The 24,671-nt window shown below is 41.4% G+C and overlaps 1 protein-coding gene across 5 annotated transcripts in view; it reads right to left on the bottom strand.

Moving 5' to 3' along the window:
• LOC111864651 (synaptogenesis protein syg-2) overlaps positions 1-24,671 on the bottom strand; it is a 1,101,357-nt gene that overhangs the window by 81,956 nt on the left and 994,730 nt on the right. For all 5 annotated transcript variants that reach the window (XM_023852046.2, XM_023852043.2, XM_023852044.2 and 2 more), the window contains one exon: positions 1,304-1,448. In XM_023852046.2, the coding sequence (XP_023707814.1) occupies positions 1,304-1,448 (145 nt within the window). The remainder of the gene's footprint in view (positions 1-1,303; positions 1,449-24,671) is intronic.

Below are 24,671 nucleotides of genomic sequence, written 5' to 3'. Positions count from 1 at the left end.
TTTTCATCAGCACTACAGCCCCAGTGGGCCTAGGCCTACCTCCATGAACTTCTCCGTTCACTTCGGTTTTTCTAGATTTTACACATTCGGTAGGATTCCTTGGGCGGGTGATCAGCTCGTCGCAAGGCCTCTACCTGTAAACAAACACAGAAAAACGCAAACACACAAACTAAACATCCATGCCCTGAGTGGGATTCGAACCCATGATCCCGGTTTCCAAGCGAGCGAAGACAGTACATTCCATTGTAACTAATACAGACAGCATATTTTTGCACGAATTTACTTGCAGATATTGACAAATGGGCGAACACGTAGAAAACAATAATGAATGTGCCTGAAGATGATCTCTATGGCAGAAACAGGTAGAAATAATAAATAAATATACAACATACCACTATATATTGTAATTGTGTAGATGGAACTTCCATAATTTCTATGTATTTAGTATCATAAGACCAGTATACTGAAAACTTGTGAAAATTTCGTTGCCTATATTATCAGATTCAGATATACAGATTTTAATTATAGAAACAAATGCGATATTAAGAAATATATTACTGAAATTAGCATTTTTTTCGCATACGCTGTCCCGAAATTTGAAGACTTAACACAAATTGGTCATAAGTTTCCATATATATATATTATCTGAGGTTTATCTTACCGTCATTATTTCAAGGAAATGGTGGCTTCGGTCTAGAAAACCGAGATTAACGGCCGTGGGGATCCGTTGCGCTGACCACGTGACACCGCCTATCCGCAAAATATGGCACTCACTTCGGCGACAAGCGGAGGTCACTCGTTCGGCATAGTTCGCTTGCGGACTACAGGCCAAGGAGTTTGTTTTATAAGTAACACACCAAGAAAGTAAATACTTGGATGATAATCAATAAAGAACTAGAAGAGGTGCGGAAAGAAGAAGTCGTGGCCAATTATATGGTATCATTCTGGATTTGGGTGGAAGGGCTGAATGAACCCACAAAACTTCAGAAGGGTTGTGTTTCGATCAAGTTTAAAACCGGCTACCTCAAGAATACAAGACTGCCGTGTGAGTGAGCTACTTTCATATTTTTGCCTTGTTCACAGTCATGATCATCCTGTCGATCTGATCCGACATTGAAACTAAGAAGCACGGCCGAATATTCCAGAACCCACTCACAACAATCAGCATCAATTCCGTCAATTTGTGAAACTAAAATGTCTAAAATTGATGAACACATGCGCTATCATTGCGATGACTGTGAAGAGACTTCAAAGGTTACATTTCGATAAACTCTAACACTGACAATTTGTTTCGGCTACTTACAATAAATCTCCAACTTCCATCCGTCCTCTAGACCTTCCTTCTGAAAGATGGTGTTCATGGCCTGGCAGGACAGGTACTTCCCCGCGTCCTCCTTCTTCGGCGTGAGTGACAACGTGCTGGTTGTCGTGTTGCCGTCATTTGAGGTCTGTGTGCAGAAAGACAAGTCGTTCAGTTGGAATACACCGATGTAACAAAACCTTGTACTGTCCGTGATCTTGTGAACAAGAACAAGAAAGAATTACCTAACCATACTGGCCACACTTTCACATTAGCTGCAATCACTGCACTCTTATCCTTAGCAGAAGTGAGGCGGTTAATACTCAAATCCACTTCATGCCTTATGCTAAACTTCACGGTAAGACCGGCTGTCTTAGGGTGGTACGCGTGGCGAGAAAGACGGGTTCTATTTCGGACGTTTGGATTTATTAGCATTGGTTAAACACTCTCTCTTAATTACACTTAAATACATGTAATACAGGGGGGCACGCGGAATCGTAGTTGGTTGAGGCACCATGCTACAAGCCGGAAGGTAATAATTATTCAGCTGAGTCTGAAGACCACGGGTCTTTAGCGAAACAAATGAGTTCACAGTTTGCAGGCATATAAGGGCAAGGTAACATAACAATGGCCGGTCACGGTAGGCTAGCGGTCTAAGGCATGCACTGTCTTCGCTCGCTCGGAAACCGAGATCGTGGGTTCGAATCCCACTCAGGGTATGGATGTTTGTGTGCGTTTGCTGTGTTTGTCTACAGGTAGAGGCCTTGCGACGAGCTGATCACCCGCTCAAGGAGTCCTACCGAATGTGTAAGATCTAGTAAACCGAAGTAAAACGGAGAGTTTCATGGAGGTAGGCCTAGGCCCAAATTGGGGCTGTAGCGCCACAGAAAAAAACATAAGAATGACCCGCTTCTGATGTTATACAGAATCTGAAAATTTCATACAGAATTACTGGGTGTTGGGACTTTTCCATCGTCCGGTATTCTAGAAAATAGAAAACACGACGTTTCGGAAAATGGATCTGCTTCTGTCCTCAGTTGAACGGGCGAAGACACCTACTCAGTTGGGTCCCTTAGAAAGAGCTAATCTCAACCACTGGACTAGGTCTTTCTAAGAGGACAAACTGAGTTCAAGTCCCGATGAGGTAATTGGATTTTTTTCAAGTGACCTAACCCTTCTAGGCGCACTATGGTTCTGGGGTCGACTCAGCCTCTAACAGAAATGAGTACCAGGAATTAATTAAATAATTTTGGGGGGGAGTAAAGCGCGGCCGGCGCGTAAGGCTGACAACCTTACCGCCATCTTTGAGCCGACTGTCTAGATAATGTGGGACCCTCAACGTCTCACAACCCTATGGGCCTTCACGGCCTGGTACAGGGACAGCTTTACTTTACTTTACTTATAAGGTCTTCTAATCACATACGAAGTTTTCACGAACTGTTCCTGGCTATCTTCCACCGAGAACTCACTTGAACGGAACTTCACATAAAACTCTCTCACTGTCACTTAAACACTGGACTCTTATTCTGCCACTATTGCCATTCGTAACTGCCCAGAACGAATTCTGTTACTCTTACTTATTTAGCAGCTGAAAGGACATGAACCTACAGTAAACACATATCACGTGATCGTTATCCAGACAGTCTACTGGCACGTAGGTCGGATCTGCATAAAACACAGCTTCCTCTATTGTTGCGTGTTGGACCGCGTTTGCAGAACTATTGCTTGGCAACGCGTTGATCATATCCGTTACAATATTCTTCCGAAACGTCAGATGGTTTATCCTGGAAGTACACTGTTTTCATCCCAGAAAAAAGGACTCTTTACAAGTATACTGCTGAAAAGTTAATTGTACTGCGAACATCAAAGCACAAGTACCAGAAATACATCCACTGAAATTCGTTAAATATGTATATTGTATCGAAAAATGTTTAATATAAAATTTCTAGATATTACCACCACAAGTTCCATTTCTTTTTATTTCGTATGCCCACCTTGAATGCTTTAATATTTTTAATAATTTCGAGTTTATGTCCAATCTGAGCAAGTTTTGAAGCACAGGTTGCATTATACAAATATATAAAAGTAAAGATAATGTAAAGTTGTCCCTGTGTTTAATTAACCATCAAGCAGTGAAGACATGTTACGGAGTGGAGGTATATTTCCATCATTCTCGACTTCGCGACCGCTTCACTCCCGGACAAATAGACCCCCGGCACCCACTGGACTGTAGGCTCAGTAGACCCCAGAACCGGTCTAGACACTGGCGTAGAGATAAGTCTCCATCCCTTGCCGAGAATTGAGCCCCGGCCTTCATGTCCGTAGCTTATACCGATTTATCAATTCAGAATCCATTACAAAAATATGTGACATATGGAATTCAGATAGTGAGGTCTTATAATCTTGACATCTTGTAGCTTTCTGGGCGGATATCGACGTTTTTGGTGGAAAACGCTGACTCCATCATCAGGGTTGAAGTAAATAGATGAGTGACTGGGTTGTATTAAGAACTTACAAGAAGGATGATCATGGAACCGAAGAAAAAGGGGGTCATAGCCAGTGGGAAGAAATGGACGGGTCAGTCAATATCTTTTTGCACATACACACACGTTGTCATAACCTTGAAGGCCACTACCTTAAAAATCCGATACTTATATCATATTGAACTGATCGAACAAATTTACATTTGAATCTGAGCACCAATTTTATTGGATACTCCTCGTGTAATTCTGGAGAGCAAACATGCAGAGACAGACATAACCTCCTCATTACACGCTCCTATATTCACTTCGTGCGGAAATGGCATACATGGCTCCGAGCGGGATTCGAACCCGTCGATTGTAATAGTGGTGGTGTAATAGTCCAGCAGCTCACGTGCATAGAGAGTGTGTGCGCCTCATGCAGTCCCCGGGACATCCTGGTAGTGGGCACGCAGTGTTCTATTTTAATGGCCGTTTCATGTAACTGATACCACTGGCCAGTTGTTCTCCCTCATGTATATGTCGCCTTAATTAATTTGGATTTCTCTTTTATCGTTAGTGGCTATCCCCTCCCAATCCGGCCAGTCACATACACTTCAATCTCCAATGTTCGATGTGAAAAGAAATAGCCAAAAAAAAGGAACACCCTTTCCGAAAAAGGTGCACAAAATAGGCTCGATACTTTTGTCTTGACTTTGTCTCCACATACAAGGCAGGAAGCCCCAAGAATTATAAGAACTCCTGTGCTCTGAATGTATTCAACCAGTTTTATATTTCATATAAATATGTTAGTCAGATTCTCGCAGTCTCCTGCCGTATCATATTATCATGTGTTGTGTAGCTCATCCATCCATTCGTCCCTCTTCATTTCTTCCTATCGTTCGCTCCCTTTTGTTTTTCCTTTCTTTCTTCGGTTTGTTTCTCACTTGGTTATTTGTTTCATCTTTATTATATCTTCTCTTTGTCTTTCGAAGTTACATAAACTCGGAAGCTGATTAAGTGTAGTTAATAACCAACGAGTAATACAGGTTCATTTCCACGTGCCGCCAACGGCATCATCAGCAAACACTGACCCGAATCAGGCGAATTTCGTCATGACAGAAAATACATGACCCTCAGTAAATATCAATATACGTGTAAATAAATGCGACAGCCGAATTCTGTTGCAGTGATATATGTGAAACTGATCTCCATAAAACGAAGTTAACGTTTGATGCATTGCCTAAAATGCGATATAACTAAGGGAGTTCGCAAAGCAGAGCATTGGAAATATTATGCAATACTGGGAAAAATCTTTCGTCCCTCAGTTTCATCCTCCAAAGCTAGACGTGCATAGTTGTGCCTGAAACATACTGAATTTTCCGTAAGAACGTGGGTCAGAACGATGTCCTACCCAAGAATATGAAAACAATAAAAGCAACCAATGTTTCGGTGAATGATACAATAAGTCTATTATTTGAACACATGCCTAACGCTAAAATAATATACAAATAAGTTAACAGATTAAGATAGACATAAACTGCAAGAACAAACATCTGTAAGTACAATACATATATAAAAAATATTTATTTACTTATGGTATATTAATGACGGTATTGTTAAATTATACTATACGGCGCGGAATAATAGGATAATATTGCGGCACGTGGACCCGTTGCTAGACAACGGCCAATAAACAGCGACAGAGGACCGGTGTTTTCTATGCGGTCCGTGCAGATATATTATAAGAGGAACAGTTAATGAAGAGTTAGTCAGAAGACAGTGGAGTCCTCACCCGTGTGGAGGCGGTGTCGATACCTCCACCGTGACCATGCGAGTCGTAGGAGGAGACGAAAAGGGAAGTCTCAAATCTGAGAGAGTAAAATATGGTCGCGAGTCCCAAGGGACTCGGACCCGAGAAAGAATGCGCTGGCAAGGGCCAGCAGCATATACAAAAGACAGACCCGTCCTCTCGTCAGACAGGGCGCCCCACCGAAACAAGACCGTAACTGTGAAACGGTAATAATTAATACCTGGTCATGAGCCCCAGATGGGGCTCGACACCAAGACTTACTGACTGACTGACCATCAGTCGCAATGTGACTTTGACTTTGACTTTGAAGAGTTAGTCAGTCAGTCAGTCAGTGAAGTGAAGAATATTGGTTACTAAGTGAGTTAGAGGACTATGGGTGTTCAGTCGTTGTGAGCTGCTGCTGGGAAATGCTGGTAAATGAGGTCGGGGACAGTTCGGGGAACCCAGAGGAAGAACGTCTGCCGTTGGAAGCCGTTACCAGAAGACTGGTGAAGACAAAGCAAGCTGAGAAGACTTAAGCGTGCCCTCTAGTGAACTCCAAAGAGTGTGAATTAGTGAAAAGGTTATACATAATTACTTCTAGTCACGGATCTGTAGGAGTTCAATAAATCCAATTAGCTATCCAGTCACTCTAAATCGTTCAATGCACTGAAATGGGAACGCCATGGCTGGAAGCGACTGTGACCTCATTTTAAGCAATGTCCGGCCACTAATCAGGAGGGATCGATGGGGAACCTTAAAAGACCTCAGAAATGACAGCTGACGTTTTGTACGACGAACAATTACTGAGAAACTGATATATGGTAATAGCGAATAAATGGCGAATGAGAGATTGTTGTATAAGACGAGGTCATCAATGAAATACCGATGTAAGAGAACATGTGAATGTCGGAAAATTTGTCAGTAAAACTCAGGTGACATAAATGTGTCACACAAATAGACTACAGAAAATGAAGGGAAAGCAGACAGCGGGAGAGAGACCGTTTGGACGAAGGACTCAATGAAAGCAGAAACAAAAGCCCTGAGAGGTCAGTACATTTAGAGGGTTTAAGAAACGACAAATAATCTACCCCCTATAGACTTCACGGTAACTGTGAAGTTCGATTTTAGGTTCATATAAATTAGGGGTGAGCCACGCTGTAGCATATAGGGTTGAGGCACTATTATTCAAGCCGGAAGGTCGCGGGTACGATTCCCTATAAGATGACTGGATTTTTCAATTTACCCCGCTATGACCCTGGGTTGACTCAGCCTCTAACAGAAATGAGTACCAGGAACCTTTCTAGGGCTGAAGGGCGGCCTGCATGTAAGGCTGGCAGCCTCACCGCCATCTGTGAGCCGATTATAGAAAATTTGGGAGTCTCGACGTCTCACAACCCTATGGGCTTCGGGGCACGCGGTAGCGTAGTTGGTTGAGGCACTATGCTACAAGCCGGAAGGTCGCTTGTTCAGTTCTCTATGGTATTGCAGTTTTCAATTGACCTGATCTTTCCAGCCGTATTATGGCTCTGGGGGTGGACTCAAATTCAGAAAAAAATAAATATCACAAATGTTCCTCGTGGTAAAGGGTGGCCGGCGCTTAAGGCTGACAAAGTCACAGCCATCTGTGAGCCGAATGTCTAAAAAATTTGGAAGCCTCGACGCCTCACAAACTTATGGGCCTCCACAGTCTGTTACAGGGATACTTTTCTATTTTTATGAATTGAGGGTTAAGAAGGACAGATAAGAAACAAAATGAATTCTCTGGCTTTTTGAGTAGGGGAATTAGAAGGGCGCTGTCGTCTGGGTAGTGAAGCCGTATTGTCTGGTAAAAGACTATCAAATTTTAGAGAGGGGAGTAGACTGTGCCTAAGCAGTTTCCCCACAGAGTATTATTGTGTGAGATTTGAGGTTCTGACGGCGGAGGATGTTTGGACGTGGCGCCGTGTATTGTGGTAGAAAATTACAACATTTTGAAGAACTTGAGGCAGAAGATTCAGCTGAAATGTTGGTAACATTCTATCAGATTACATGGTGTCATAGCACGTAAAGAATTATCTTACTGCTTATGGAGTTCAAAACCTGTGATAGTTTCGAATGTGAAGTACACAGACACACACACACACACAAACACACACACACATATGTATATATGTGTGTGTGTGTGTGTGTGTAAGCACTGTATATGAATAAGCGACGGCAGAAGCCTAAGGCTTTATGTTCATGAAGTCGGACTGGCAAACATCCTACATGTTTCCATAGAACAATGCAATGCAGACGGCACTACAAGAAGGAACAAAAACAGATTGATCACTGGAAAATACATTTTCAGCGCATTAACTTCGTGTATGTTGATATATACAAGGTGGGACGCGAAAGGGGATGAAACGGGCGTGAAAATGGTTTCTAAATGAATCTAGGTCATTAATTAAGCAGTGTAAACAAAGGTTGGAAGGAAAAACCAAACACTCTGCATATTTACATTTTGGTACTACTAGAGTTCCGGTACTGTATACAGCGTGTCGCAATTGCCACCCACAACCTGAAAATGTTGCAAACCAAATGAAGGTACGGATTCTTACTTTTGTAACAACGCTGTTTCAACGGCGGAGGATCTACAGTGATGAATGAGAATGACAGATATTTATGAATACTGGTAGTGTAAGGATTTTAAAAAATAGGCGGTAGTGGCATGACTTGTGGTGTTGAGGAGAGAGATCAGGGAGAACCTCGGTAGGGAGGCCGACAGCTTGATTAACTATCCATAATCATACTCATTTGCATAAGCAATAATATCATTTACCACATTTTTATACTTGCAGAAGGACTACCCTTTGAAGAAGAGATTTCTTCATGATTTAAGTCACGCATTATTTTTACTTGAATCTTCTTTAATCATATTCTACCTCAATACCAAATTGCGCTGTCATTTTCATGTTGGTAAGTTCGTCCCTTTTTGAAATTTTGCCAGCTTGTTTTCAATGACGAACATAAGCAATCGGAGATGAAATTATCCGTCGCGGTACCATTTGTGTTTTTTTAACGGGGTTTTCGTCTTTCAGTTCCAGCTTCTGAACATTTAACATATATAAAACATGCCATTAAATTTCATTTAATTCTATCTTAATTTTGTTTCAATTGAATTTATTCAATTTTAATTCTTCAGGAACAAACTGTTCATATATCCCGCCGCTGGTGTGAGAGTTTTAGTACTCGGGAGCAGTTGAGTACAACACAAAACGGCGACATTTTCGGATAAGGAATGTACAATTTTCCTGTCGATTTAGGCCATCCTCTTCATTTCATGAGTCAAATACTAATCAAATGAATGAATGAGGTAAGAGAAGCTTTGAAACATCGATAATCCTAATATTACCTCACGCCGTGTGCAGTGGGTAGGGTCCTGCTTTGCTTTTGGGAGGTCAAGGTTTGAATAGCGGATCCGAGACCAGCTACAATGGCTGGAGAATTTTTTGATTTTCCACCAGGCAAAGGCTACGACAGAATCCTAAAACAGAATACTCCCTCCCGCCTCTGCCCGCGTCCTTCCAAACCTATTATTCACACAATCGTCGTGTCATTCGATGATATATAACCTATACAGTTGATAGAATATCGTTAAATACGAGGACTAACTCTTCTTCCCTGTCACTGAGATGGTACAGGAGATAAGGATCTTAATAATGGGAGGGAGAGAAATCCGATGGGTGAAACAATTTTATTTTTGGGGAGAAAAATTCAAGAAGTGACCACGGTAGAATGACTGAGTTAAATCAAATGAATTATATCGAGAGATATGAGAAGACTGCAAGCGGAGGGGATATGATTCTATGAACAACTGTCGATGAAAGAAACAGAGTATGCTACAAGACTGGAAAGGTTGTGTTCCATAATATAGTACGCAAAAGAGCCAACGGGCTCCTTCGAAGTTTGTTACTCCAATTAAGAACTAAATTTAAATTACTAAGCGTCTCACATTTGTAATTTTAACACAATCTGTGGAATTGTTCGTTTAGTACCTGACACAAAGCAGGCTTTATTACCAATCAAAGGGGACAAGAAACTGGAAGTGCTTAACAAATTTTGATGGAAAGCTCATGTAACTTTTTTAAATTTAACTACATCATTGGAAAAGTGGAAAGCCCACTATGGCCTTATACTACGCTTTACTATGGATTAGTGTGACTGAAAATGAGAATTACAAAACGAAGTTTGATGGAGGTTTCCCTCATCGAATTTTAGGAATATGTATCAAATGATTAACGGGATAATGGAAAGGACATTCTGAAAACTGGGATTTATTATGGATCAATATGACTTAAATGTGAGACAGAGTTTGGTTTTACATACTAAACTGTAACAAAATCTGCCCAAAGGTACTGGTGCCAATAGTTGGTCATAGACAGATGGACAGACATAATCTTCATGTAAGATATTCTCATTTTTATTTCGTCAAGAACTCCAGAAGTGGAAGGCAACAGACAGGTGGATAAAGAGTCCTAAAGTAAGATTTGCATATGGGGCTGGTTAGGCCTCGGGGCCCATCCAGAAAGTCCCTACTATATCTGGAACCCATCCCGGGTCACTCAGCATTCTGTCAGCCACTTAATAACTGAGCATCTCACCTTACGTAGGGCACATTACTGGGGAACACAATCGGTCTTGGATTGGGTGCATAGTGTGTTAGAATCCTGGATGGAGCATTGATGGTACATCTTCTACACACGTGCAGCTTATGTACTAATAAATACAATGATTTCAGCTTAAAGGTCACAAGGCCGGGCGAGACATATTCCTGTTTGAGGTTACCACTGGTTTAAAAGTTTCCATTAATGTTATTTATTTACTTAGCGGTGGTATCGGTGTCTCACATCTCATAATGTCAAAAGGTACGACGATGAAGATCTGGTGGTAAACGACGTGATTGTTGTCTAATTTAAGTGATGGAGTGACGGAGGAAAGTGACGAAAATCTCAGTTATAATCATCCATGTCCCTGGCGAAATTCGAACCAGGCATATTCCGAATTCAAGTTTGAAAGTGCTACCGCTTGATCGAAGTTGCATCGACACTAGTATCGTCCGTTTTATCTGGCAGCTTTCGCAATTTGACACAATTCTTCTGTGAACATCAAGCGGTTCGGTGATAATTTAATGTTTCTAAGAATTATGATCTTATGATCCATACGTCAGATATTACATAGAGAAGCTGGTATTTCTGGCGCTTTATTATTTAAACTTAGATTGGAAGAATGGTGGGCATGCGCACAGTGTCGCAAATTTGCAAGTATGCATGCAATGTTGGATTCAGAACAGTTGAAATTAAGCAACATCGTATCGCTGTAGCTGTCACTCAGCCGCTGTCACGTTTTAATTTACGTACATCTACGAAGTAAAATTGTAACTAGCGTGTCTGGGCAGAAAAATATTAACCGTAATTTCATAAACTGTTTTCGCTGTTCGTGGTAGCTGCTTACATTACCAGTCAAATGTGATGGGGGGAAATATTCCCAGTTTTCCCCGATATTTCTTTTCTATCTCTAATGCGTCTTACCATCACTCTCTTCCTCCTGACCTTCTTCAACATCTCCCTCACTCCATTGTTCCGTACCTTTATCTCATTTCGTCTTTTTCACCCGTATTCCTTTCCTACAACATTTATACGTTTATCATATAGTCACTCCCTCCCCTTTCCAGCACAGCCAACAGGTACTCAGCGTTTCTTTTCATCCTAGTAACGACTGATTATATTTAGGGGTTTCCTCTTATCCTAGTAACAGCAGAAGATTGTTTGGATTTCCCCGTTCCCTAGAAACAGCCAAAGAAAATCTGGAATTTCCCCTGTGTCCTAGCAACAGCAAAAGACTGTTCAGGTTGTCATCAATACGAGTATTTTAGTTTCTAGTTGCACACAGTGGTCATGAAGTTTTAAATTCGTAGTTGTACACAAATGTTTTGTACGTTTCACGTTTTAGTTACGCAAAGTGGTCATGAAATTTCAGTTTAAAGTTACACAATGCGGTTATGAACTTTAAGTTCCAAATAGTGGCCATGCACTTTTCGCTTGTATTTGTTTCAGAGTACAACTTTTGTATAGATGGTCATACCTGATGACGGAAGGAAGCCCCGAACATGAAGTAAACAATAAAGTTGTATTATGTCCATACAGCAGTTGTGCAGGCGGAAGTAAATACGACTGGACATACAACACATGATCACTAATTTCCAGTTTCTAATCACGGACATAGGCCGCGCCATAGCTCAAGAGGTTAATCGCTGGCTTCCCACTGCGGCGGCCCGGGTTCGATCTCGGGTCTGGTCAAGTGGGATTTGTGGTGGACAAATTGGCGCTGGGGCAGGTTTTCTCCGAGTACTTCGGTTTCCCCTGCCAATCTTCATTCCACCAATTGCTCCACAATCACCCTCACCTATCATCTGGGGCTGGTACAATAGGCCAGAAGTGGCCGCAGTACAAGGGACTTAGTCCCACCCAAACTAGCAACAAAAAATATAATCACGGATAGCGGGCATGAAATGTTCAAGTAGATTTTAAATGGTTCTGATGATGGTACATAACATATAAAATGACTGAGTTTTTGGGCTTTTTACATCGTCCGGTATTCTATAAAATAGAAAACACGACGTTTCGGAAAATGGATCTGCTTCTGTCCTCAGTTGAACGGGCGAAGACACCTACTCAGTTGGTCCTCTTAGAAAAACCTAGTCCAGTGGTTGAGATTAGCTCTTTCTAAGGGACCCAACTGAGTAGGTGTCTTCGCCCGTTCAACTGAGGACAGAAGCAGATCCATTTTCCGAAACGTCGTGTTTTCTATTTTCTAGAATACCGGACGATGGAAAAGTCCCAACACCCAGTAATTCTGTATGAAATTTTCAGATTCTGTATAACATCAGAAGCGGGTCATTGTTATGTTTTTTTCTGTGGCGCTACAGCCCCAATTTGGGCCTAGGCCTACCTCCATGAAACTCTCCGTTTTACTTCGGTTTACTAGATCTTACACATTCGGTAGGACTCCTTGAGCGGGTGATCAGCTCGTCGCAAGGCCTCTACCTGTAGACAAACACAGCAAACGCACACAAACATCCATACCCTGAGTGGGATTCGAACCCACGATCTCGGTTTCCGAGCGAGCGAAGACAGTGCACGCCTTAGACCGCTAGCCTACCGTGACCGGCCATTGTTATGTTACCTTGCCCTTATATGCCTGCAAACTGTGAACTCATTTGTTTCGCTAAAGACCCGTGGTCTTCAGACTCAGCTGAATAATTATTACATTGTTCAGTAAATGATGTGGTCACACGTATTTAAATCACTGTAGGCCTTATATAAATATGAACAGAGGCAAAATCGCGGTCGGACGTCTGTGCAGTTCATCCGTTACTTAGGTTTCACAAGACACTCGCGTTAGGAAACGCCTGCAGGTATACAAATGAATGGACAGAGAACTATGAGAAATATTCTACAGCTGTGCTGAATGGGAAATTAAGAGGTAAAATGTAATGAAATTAAAGTATTCTGAAATATCCTCAGTAACTCACTAAGAAGCCGGTCACGGTAACCGAGAGGTCTAAGGCATGTACTGTCTTCGCTCGCTCGGAAACCGGGATCGTGGGTTCGAATCCCACTCAGGGAATGGATGTTTAGTTTGTGTGTGTGCGTTTTTCTGTGTTTGTGTACAGGTAGAGGCCTTGCGACGAGCTGATCACCCGCCCAAGGAGTCCTACCGAACGTGTAAGATCTAGAAAAACCGAAGTGAACGGAGTTCATGGAGGTAGGCCTAGGCCCACTGGGGCTGTAGTGCCAAGGAAAAAAAAAACTCATTAAGAAAACGCGTAAGAAGTGAAATCATAAAACAGATGTGCAACATACTTGGACACGGCAAAGGTTTAATTCAAGGAAGCAGTCAATTTTGAATAGGCTGAACAATAAATTTTATTTAAAATTATGCTTAAGCAGCTTAAAGCTAGTTTTACTGATCGCCCTAGAAGAGAGATAAATTGAAACTAATTAATTTCGTTTTTTCATTCATACAAGGTATATTTCCTTTATCTTTGTTTCTATTTATTTTTTTTTTGTAATTCCAATGGGGACATATGCCTCTCTCTCTCTCTCTCTTTCTGGCGCCCATAGCAACAAATGAACAGATATTAAGAAGAGGTGAGGAAAGAGAGACGCAAATCAATTTCATGGATAGTAACATCTTCGAAATACTTCAAAAACAGATTACTGTGTGATGCATTGAAAATATAAAGGGAAGGGGCCTAGGATGATGAAGATGACGAAACAGACCTTTTTCTTGCAAAGACTGAAGTATAAACATGCCAAAATGCCGTGCGATAAGGGCGAGAACGTCAGGTCACCGTATTATCGATCGCAACACAATATGGCCGCGAGTGGTCAGGTTAATGGTCCGGGCGTGTCCCAAATAGCATCGAAGTGCTCGCTTATCCACCTGTAAGCGTACACACCAATTCGCACATGCAGCTATAAAATAAGAACAATAAAAGGAATGACGAAATTGCCTCTGTGCTTAATTAAGAACCACGCCTTGAAGATGAATAGGGAATGGAAGTATATCTCCATTCTTAATATCAGCAACAGCTGGAGTGGTCAGCTTCACGCTTCGGCCGCTTTATCCTCGGAGAAAGAGCCCTGGTTCTCATTGAATAATATGCCGCGTGGGACCCACAGCTGGACTTGAAGCTGTGGAGCAGAATACAATATCTGTCCCTGTCTGGAATCGAACCCCGATTCCCTGACCGCACATACCGCAGCCTATTGACTACGCTGACCGAACTAACCAACGGAGCTGACAGTTGACTCTTCACCCATTTTCTTCCTGCCTAACGCCCGGAGTGGCGGTAACGCCCTAGACTCATATTTGGGAGGTACTTAGTTCGAAAATCGGCCGGGACACCGGCTATCCTGACTGAGGTTTATCGTGGTTTTCCTCAGTCCCTTCAAGAGATTTCTGGGCTATTACATCTATTAAGCCAGTAGTGTTTCTTTAAAATGTTTTTTTTTAATTCAACGTTTTGCAGTGATCCTACCATACGACGTTATAAATTTTTGGTACTGACAGAATCGTAACATAACTCACATATCTAAATACTTTCCGAACTGGCAGGGGAACAGCACTGAACATGTGGTCAAGTAATGTTCTGCGTTTAAGGCGTGATCATTGTCTTAACTGTGCGCTGCATGAGCAGTGAATGGGTTTGTACTTAGAAATGCCAGTACCTTCATACCCATACAACTTATCACGAAGGATACACAAAACATTGCATTTCTAATGAGATTATTCAGTGGTATCTATAGTGTTTCATTAAGGAATATGAAATTAGTTCTGCAGTCTACCAAGTATCTTTCATGATGAATTTGCTCGGGATATTGCTGGTTCTCTTCATGTGCAGATGTGAGATTTGATTCTCACTGAAGCGACCGCCTTGTGGGATATGACATGCTGCCTGCATGTTCTACCCTGAAGATACAGACATCAGGTTCTTCTAAAATGTACCTAATTTTATGAACATGACTATCTACTAAACTACAGGGCGTCAGATCCCATGAAACAATAATATGAGTACTGTCACATGTTTAAGGCTCCGTGGCTGATAATATTGGTTCTGAATTGGATGACTGGATTCATTAACGTCTTCTTGTAAAACCAAGACGTACTCAGTCGAGAGACTTCTGCGACCACTATTAAGTGGGATATAATACGAAGTTCTGACATAATAGAACAATGAAAAAGAGAAGGAATGGTGGAACAGAAGGAAATGGGATAATCAAGCAGGAGTGACATTCATGAACGTCCGCAGTGGCTATCATAGCTCTGTCATCCTACTGAGAGAAGGTACGCTACAGAAGATGGGCACAATAATTTCTTTTGTCTCGGAACAGGTCACTGAATTGGTAGAAGAAGAAGAAAAGGTATTTTGAAGAGACAGGGATGGGGTGAACTGTACTGGCTACTGATGGCAAGTACTGAGAGACCTGTAATAACTTTGGGTGTCTGAGAGCGCATCCAGGCAAGGAGATCCTGAGTGACAGTGTGTGAAGCGTATGAAGTCTCGGACTCCTGGAGGGCTACAGCTTTCGCAACAAAGGGATCAGTACTTTTGCATTCCAACAAAGTGAAGGTTTCATCCACAAATATGCCACACAATGAGACACACTGTATTATTCACCGCATGTTCTATTTGATTCATTATATAGCTTTTTGAGAGTGTATTTTCCGATAGGTAGTCGACATTCGGCATACTATAAAAAAACTTCGTTGCCTTTAGTCCGCAAGTGAACTATACCGTCTGAGCGACCGCCGCTTGCCGGCGAAGTTAGTGCCAACTTTAGCGGATAGAGAGTGTCGCGTGGTCAGCGCAACGGATCCCCACGGCCGTTAAGTTGTTTGAGGCACTTTGCTACAAGCTGGAAGGCAACGGGTTGGATTCCCGATGAGGTAGATTTTGTTTTTTCAATTTACTTAAACCTTCCAGCCGCACTATAGCCCTGGGGTCTACTTAGTCTCTAACAGAAATGAGTACCTGGAATCTTCCTCATGGGTGAAGAGATGCCGGCGCGTAAGGTTGACAACTTTACCGCCATTTGCGAGCCGACTGTCTAGATAATGTGGGAGCCACAACGTCTCACAATCCTATTGGCCTCCATGAGCTGTTTCAGGGCAGACCTCCGGCATACAATGACGTTTAAAATTTTCAGTTCTTCTGAAATCTAAATGTTCACCACATTCCCCACTAATGCTCAGGTTTAGAGCATATTCTTCGTAATTCGGGCCATGCGCTCAAAACCTATTCCTTAAAATAAATGTTAACGCTAGCCAGTAATAAGCATCTGAGAATTTCAACAGTTCAGCTTTCGTAGTGAAGACTGCCGTCTTCTGGGATATGACGTTGTTTAATCCAGTACAAAATTACCAACGTGCCGAAGGAAATACTGGTCTTCCTGCGAAGGCAACAACTTCCTCCGAAATTTTAGTGTAAATCTACTAAACAATACAATGTCAGATCCCACAAGACAGTAATTTTCATAGTCAAAGCCGTGATGACGTGAAATGTTATATAAACAATTCGTACGTGTACTTGTCTCTTTCACTGACTGCTGCATTCCTGTTTCACACGAGCGTGCTCTGAATATTTACCCAGAACTACTCAGAGAGTAAAGCGAATGTCTACGGGCTAGAAGTCCGGGATCGCCTAACGATTAGAATAGTCTTCTGCTTAACTGTAACGCCACTAAAGTAAACAGGGGCCAGGAAATTATAACTCCATTGCTGTCGCAGATACCAATGTTCTTGATAAAGCTGATAACATTCTGCTTTATCTACGTGTGCTTCAGGACGTATTCCTATATTACCCAAAGTGAAAAATATACACTATATTTCTGTTTACATCTCATATTACTAAATTTCATCAAAATCAGCCAATTAATTCAGACGTGATACATGCTGACGCATGACATATGCTTCCTTCCACACTGCGTTCTCTGTACGAGTATTCACTTCTTGCAAATAAGGCTTAACATCTGAACAAGGCGATATAAAATCTTCACCTCTCTTAATTAATATCCTGTGTGAAAGAATTATCTCTAATTGCCTGAGCCCTTCCATGACTCCTGACTGCTAATTCTCCACGTCTGCTTTCACTGGAACAAACCACCTTCCGTTGAAGTTTGTTCGTGATACTGAAAATCCACAAGTTAACTCTCAAGTTGAGGAAATGACGTCACAAGTTTCTTTCGCTGGTGTTGTCAGAAGCAGAATAAATTACACCTGAAAGACAAGTATTCTAAGTAAGATATCTCTTGAGTGTAAAAGGATTATAGCGAAACATCCACACAGAAATGTGAGTGTTCAAAATGTTCAAAAGCAATTTTGTAGTCGGTATTGAAGACAGGCAGTTAAGGAAAATATTTGCATGTTAGGGGTAGAAGTAACAGGAGACTGGAGGAAACTGCATAAGAAGAAGTTCATGCTTTGTGCTCTTTTGTAAGCATTATTAAGATGGAATGACTCTCATCATTACGTCCTTCGTTATAAAGAACATTAATTATTATGCAAGCTTCCATAATTTAGCAGCTGTCACTTGGTATACATATTTACTTAACAGGCATATGGATAGTCTTCGCTTTGCGAAAATTCATTAGGAAATTTCACTCGTTCGAAGTTACATAAGGAACCGCATATACTCAGCTTGTCATTCGAAATCCAATCCGAAAATAAGAATTAACATGTAAGATTTGAGGCTTTCACGGCGGTTGACTATGAAGAAAGCAGTCTTCTGGGATTTGGCACCGTGTATATGTGGTGTTAACCGACGTTTCGGAGGAACGTATCGCCTCCATCTTCAGGGTAGAAGAAAAAATATAAGAAATCTGCAAAGCGAAGAGACCGTAAGAACCGGTATAAGCAGACTGCTTTTACCGGTTCTCACGGTCTCTTCGCTTTGCAGATTTCTTATATTTTTTCTTCTACCCTGAAGATGGAGGCGATACGTTCCTCCGAAACGTCGGTTAACACCACATATACACGGTGCCAAATCCCAGAAGACTGCTTTCTTCAAGAATTAACATGTGCGAACGCGACGTCGTTTGGCTCTGGTGGATGTCTTATGTGAGATTTTACTGTTCTCTTTTCTGAAAAAAGAAATTGTGGTTTGCACCATGTTAGTTGTGAGTGATACGACAGAAATTTCTACAAATAATGATGGTTCTACTAAAACTCCAAAGAAAGCCTGTCTTGTGGCATTCGACATTGTCACGTGGAGGATGGTAAGCGTGCCGAAATGATGGGATCTAGTTTGGATGATTGGATTCATTAGCACTACAGTTACACACACTTTCTTAGTCACACTTAAATACAGGCAATACAACGCTATTGCTGATTTACAGACTTTCCAGTTTACTGCTACACAGGCACTAGGTTCTCTGTTTCTTCTACTCGTCTCCTAGCAACGGATTTCAACACAGAAACTATAGCAGTCTCACTGGATCACACTCTCCCAGTATTACACATAAACACACTCAAATACTCTCAAATGCTGAAAAAAAACACTGCTTTGGTTTGAGTCTGAGTCTTATGTTACGACCGATGGTCAGTCGGCCAGTCTGTCTTGGAATAAAACACAGATCTGGGGCTTACGACCAGATTTCTATTTTTGTCAGACAGCTCCTCGTTTGTTAATGTGGGGAGCTCTCTCTGACAAGATGACGGGTCTGTCGTTTATAGTTGCTGCTGGACCTCGCCAACGAAGTTATTTTCGGGTCCGAGTCCCGTGAGACTCGCGACCATATTTTGCTGTCTCAGATTCGAGACTTCCTTTTTCGTCGCCTCCTACAACTTGCAGGGTTACGGTGGAGGTATTCGACCCCGCCTCCACACTGGTAAATTCTTCCGCCTGGAATGCTCACTGCTTTGGTTATCCCTGGAAACTCCGCATGGACCACAGAAAACAAGTCACGTGATAGTACTCTTGCAGTGTGACGTCAATGCGCTTGCGTGAAGTCTGTTTACTGAGCCGTTGCTTAGAAGCGGGTTGCGCAACCTCGTTGTTCCATTGTTGCGAGCGTGTATCGCGTGTGTTTACAGGTCCGTTACCTTGCAACGCTAGCAACTGATACATTAAGTACGAGTATATCATACGATTATATTACAAATGTAAACTTAGTGTTCTGGACGGAAATAGTGAAGCTAATGAACCGCACATTTTCATAAAAGGTAGCTTCCGAAGAACGACTATGATCTACGTGCCTTATTCGTATCGATCTCTCGATATGATTCTCATCTCATAACACAAGGTTACATTTATGCTTTTACTGGAAATCCCTTGTCACTGCGTTTGGATTTTGAGTTCAGACATGAGCACCTCTTCCTGTATATCTCTCATATGAACCGTAATGTCTGAGACACTTCACGGCTGATGCAATGCTAGCAATAAAAACCCTGATACCGCGAAGCAAACTGCTGGCACTTTCTGACTCTTGACGCTGCCAATAAATCTCAATACAGTAAAGGTGCCACTACAATGTATTACTGGGTTCGAAATAACGGTAGAAAACTTGTTTTATAGGAACACCCTCCACTTGGTATTGGTTTGTGAGGGGAGGGAGGCAGGCAACACCTGCAATTTGTGTTTGAAGTACTTGTTTGCTTTTCCACATATTACAGTGAACATGTTCCGGGATGGAAAGTGTAGCAGGCCTGCCTAAATTTTATAAACCATCTTGTGCACATGAATTACTTATTGGTACGAAAGACGCCCTGTTTTTATGAGTTATTTTATAAAACTAGAACACAACGGAGAGATCCTTGTGGTGTGTCTAAGTGTGCTCCTGCTTTTCTGTAGGAAACCACTCAACAGATTACTCTCCTCTAATATGTGAATTGTTACCGAAGTTTCGGTGGTACATGCTATTTCCATCTTCAGAGTATGTAATTTTCTACGCTGCGGATGCAAGTAGCAAGTTCCTAGGAATCGTGGAGCGTGATATCGTGTAGTTTTGTAGATCATTAATGAAGTCTCGGAGGAACATATCATCATCAGGGTTGGTTCCCTTATGCATTGAAGATGGAGGCTTCATGTTCCTTCGAAAAGTCGTTAACTATTTACCACACCACATGACCTCCTATCACAGAATACAGTAATCTTCAAATCATTTCCATGAGAATCCCAAATCTCTCAATCAAGAAGATTTTGATACAATTTTGTTTTCTGGATATACGTCAAGTTATGTGGGACACTTTCTATTTTGGTCTGCATGGGTCCGACATAGCCGCCATTCTACTCATAAACGACCTAACTCCACGGAGATGTTTTCCTGAGAAACGTGCAGTGGTTTAGCTGATAAATGATTTACTCGCCTTTTCTGGAACCCGAAGAATCATTACTGGGTTTACACAAAAGAGAAACGTGTCACGTGTTGAAGGTGAGTATATTACTCAGGAAACTTGTCTCCAAAAGTAATGGCTTATGTCAAGAAATTGTATAGGAATATCGGTACAAGCATCTATCAGTTATAAACAGGGCCGCGATTTTGATGACCTGAAAATATTTAAAAAATGACATAAAATGGAAGAAAGATCCAGAAAAATGAAGTAAAATATGACCCAAAAATGTAATATGCAGGGCCCGGATTTTGATGACCTGAAAATATTCAAAAGATGACCGAAAAAATCCAGAAAAATGACCTAAAGGAGAAAAGAAAGAACACCTCGCTTCCATGTTATTCACATTTCAGGAAACACATGAAGAAAAATTCCCTAAAATGGCCAAAAATGACAAGAAATACCCTTAAAACTCCAAAAAGTTACCCCCAAAATGAAAAAATGACCTTTAACCTAAAATTTAAAAAAAAAATACCTATAAAATTTACATTTCTGTAACCAGCAGCTCATATCCGAGATTCATATATTTAAGAGCATCGCATAGGATACATGGAAAAAGATGACACGTCATCAAAATCCGGGCCCTGGTTATAAACAACTATGGGAATTTGAACATTTTGAATAAATTAGTGTACAGGGAAGGCTGACAACCTCACTGTCATCTGTGAGTCGATTGTCTAGAAGATGTGGGAGCCCTGACGTCTCACAAACCCATGTGCCTTCACGGCCTGTTACAGGGATAGCTTTACCATTGTTCTGTGATTGAATTTTGGGCCAAAGTAACGCTGTTTTTCACTTTGCTATTTTTTAGTGTTGTTATAAATTTTGGCAAGTATATTGTGAGAGAATGGTGTTCTTTTAGTTAATAAAAGCCTATTCTTATTTGCAAATCTTTATTTTAAATTGCATAACAAATATTGCATACGTTCACATCTTTCATGCAAAAATGTGTTGGATAAAAATTAAATTGTGTCACAAGTTTGACGTAATTTATACTTATCTTCGAATATTACAACGATCGAATCCAGGAGGATGAAATGGGAACGACGTGTAGCACGCGTATAAAATAGTGCTTACAAAATTTTGGTAGGAAGGTGATAATTAGGAAGACCTAGGATTAGATAGGATGATATAAAATACTGAGGCATGTAGAACCACTGATAGGCAAGTACAGGGAAACAAGCAATTATACAACAACCATTGCTAAGTAAAGGCTCAGGAAATGAGCATGTTTCCATGGCAACGAGGGAACACAGCAATAACAGAAGAGATGTTTTACTGGGTCTTTGCAGGGCTTTCGTAACCAGGGTCAGATAGCATTTGCAGTCAGAGAATTGATGGGGTTCAGGCTTTGTGAGCTGTTGCTGTTAGAAGCTGTTAGCTGAAGCCGGGGCAAGTTCGGGAACCCAGGGGAAGGGAACGCCCGTTGTTGGAAGCAGCTGAAGATATGGCTGTGGACACTAGTGTGTGTAATAGTAAACTGTAAAGTGTAGTCACGCAGTGTACCAAGGAGACAAATCCGGTCATCAGTCCAAGACCCGTGTGCAGTCACAATGTATCACGTGACAATATATCTAAAAAAGACAAAAGGGAGCCGATAACATTTGTGTTACTCAGGATAGGGACCAGTGGTAGGCTCTTGAGAACACGATAATGCACTTTCTTGTACCACGGAATGCCGGAGATACCTTTAGCAGCTTTACAAGTACTGCCAGTAACTTAGTTACTACTCTCAATTTTGTGTTAAGCTTATCCGATTTAGTGCAAGGCAGCTTATTTCTTATATGTTACGGAAGAAATATGGAAATTTCTTATTCCGTGCTCTTGTTGATAATAGTTGGGAATTATGAGAAAGATACCAAGAGAGTCGGCGATCCCTAAACAACCATACAGTGTGTGAAATTGGGTTTAGTATCAAATTGCTTAGTTGAATGAAGTTATATTAGCGACGGGACACAATGTGTACACACATGCAAGCTAAGCAGTCGACACGTTCGTTCCATTCCAAAACGTGAAGCTCCCAGTACCCAGTTGCTCTGATGAAGATATTCAGTAGCAGACTCCATGTACGGCACGAGGGAATCATAACCACGCTACAAAACCCAACCGTATCCCTTTAATAAATTTTCTTAATTCGCTTAGTGAGGGGTGGAGTCCAACTGGGTCCACTCGGCACGGCGGCCACTGATTGGTCTATTGTAGCCTGACACGGGTGATTATGATGGAGAATTTGATGGAATGAAGATTGGCAGGGGAAACTGAAGTACTCGGAGAAAAGCCGCCCCAGCCCCACTTTGTCCACCACAAATCCCTCTTGACAAGACCCGAGATCGAACACGGGCCGCCGCGGTGGGAACCAGCGACTATCCGCTTGAGCTATTGTCCAAGACAAACATCTGACTTGGCTTGGACAAGATGTTGCCTTATCCGTCTAAAGTATGAAGACATTAACACAATATATTAAAAGATCAGTTCCCAACTCACAGTAAACACGCTGTGACTGAATTGAAGGTCAATCGGTTAATTCTGATTAGAGAAAGAATCATTTGAACATATAAATAAACTCTGTGGCAAAAAAAGCAGATTAATTAATGTTTATATTAATTTTATAGTTTATTTAACATCATCAGACAAAAGAGTCAATGTTTCGACCAAAATTCCAACTCGACCCCTCCTGAATAGAGTCAGAACTGCTAACACTTGAGACAAATTGACCGCCATTTTACTTAGTCAAACTGCCACGGCTTGAGAAAACTTGCCCGCCTTTTTAATGAGTCAGAACTCACAATATATTTAGCTTAGTTATAATTTTGTGATTTAGACTGATGAATGTGAGCTGTTGTATTTGACTTTAATTGTAAAGAAGTGCCAACAAATCCCAACATGGAATCCAGAACTCATTATCTTCAGACATGCAAACCCCGTACACGTGACAATATATTAAAAATATATACTGAACTTAAAATAAAATTAAAAGTTCTTAAAATATAACACGGAAAATATATTTCCACACATATCAGTGATCACGTTGTCGGAACTATGCAAGTATTTATGACCTGATGATAAAAAGAGGGTAGCAACAAAACGTATCCAAGCGATGTTTGTATGAAAATGAAAGAAATGTTTTGTGATCTATTATTCAGCCAAATTAATATAATTTAATACAATCAATTCGCTTTAGATTTCATTTCTAAATTCCAAAAATCACGTGTACCTTATTGTATGTATTTTGTTTTGTATTGTTCCCTTTATGTTACAGACTTTCTTTGTTTGTATCAGTGTAAGTTCTGCTGCCACCGGTGAATACCTAACTGCAGTAAAATAATAATAATAATAATAACATAGAAGTTGCAAATTCTAATTCAGTTTTTGAGTTGGACACCATTTCTCAATTTAGCATTATCTTCGTAACGTGGCTAGAGACTGCAGAACTTCCTGTGTTGCTGGAACTTCGCAAACTCCTGCTTCGTTTTCAGAAGGTCAGGACTTTACTTCTCGGTCAGATGTCAGCTATCATTGGTCCGCTTTATTGTGGTTTCCCTCAGTTCCTTGATTCGAATACTGGGTCAGTACGTTAAAGTAATCCACGACAGACTCTTTTCACGTCACTCCTCATTCGTGTCAAATTCGATGTTGTACATCCAGTTCAGCTGATAAAGCGTCGGTTAATAAGCGGAAAATCTGAATGCCGAGATTAAGGACATGAGTGTTTATTAAGAACTTCATATCTCCAAAGGAGGTCACTGAGCCAAATTGCGGACGTTTCCCGTCAAACAGCAGTCTCTAATACCTCTGGTAGATGGGGGAGGCATTATAGATACCTCTCAGCTAGTAGAGCCGGTCTCGCTGGCTGGGTGGGACTGATGGTAAGCACCAGTACCGGTAGGATATAGAGACTGGTAGAAATCATAGAGGGAAGAACAATGGACCAATACAGGTCTTAGTGCATGGGGAAACCCACCCTCTCCAATAACTAACTAACTAACTAACACTTCATACAAATAACTCAGTCTGCACAGCGACTAATCAGTTGACAACTCTGATTAATGCGAAGAGGATTGAAGAAAATTACATAGTTTGAGGCACCATAAAGTTATTCTCTGGAGACGTATCAGGAAACCATGAGAAACCTTAGTCACGATAGTCAGCATGCCGACCAAGATTCGAAAGGGGTACTCCTAAACACAATTCTTAAGCTTAATCA

Source organism: Cryptotermes secundus, unplaced genomic scaffold (assembly GCF_002891405.2).
Source record: "Cryptotermes secundus unplaced genomic scaffold, Csec_1.0 scaffold186, whole genome shotgun sequence".
Lineage (NCBI taxonomy): Eukaryota > Metazoa > Arthropoda > Insecta > Blattodea > Kalotermitidae > Cryptotermes > Cryptotermes secundus.
The sequence above is the reverse complement of the archived record's forward strand: the minus strand, read 5'-3'. Positions and strand labels throughout refer to the sequence as shown.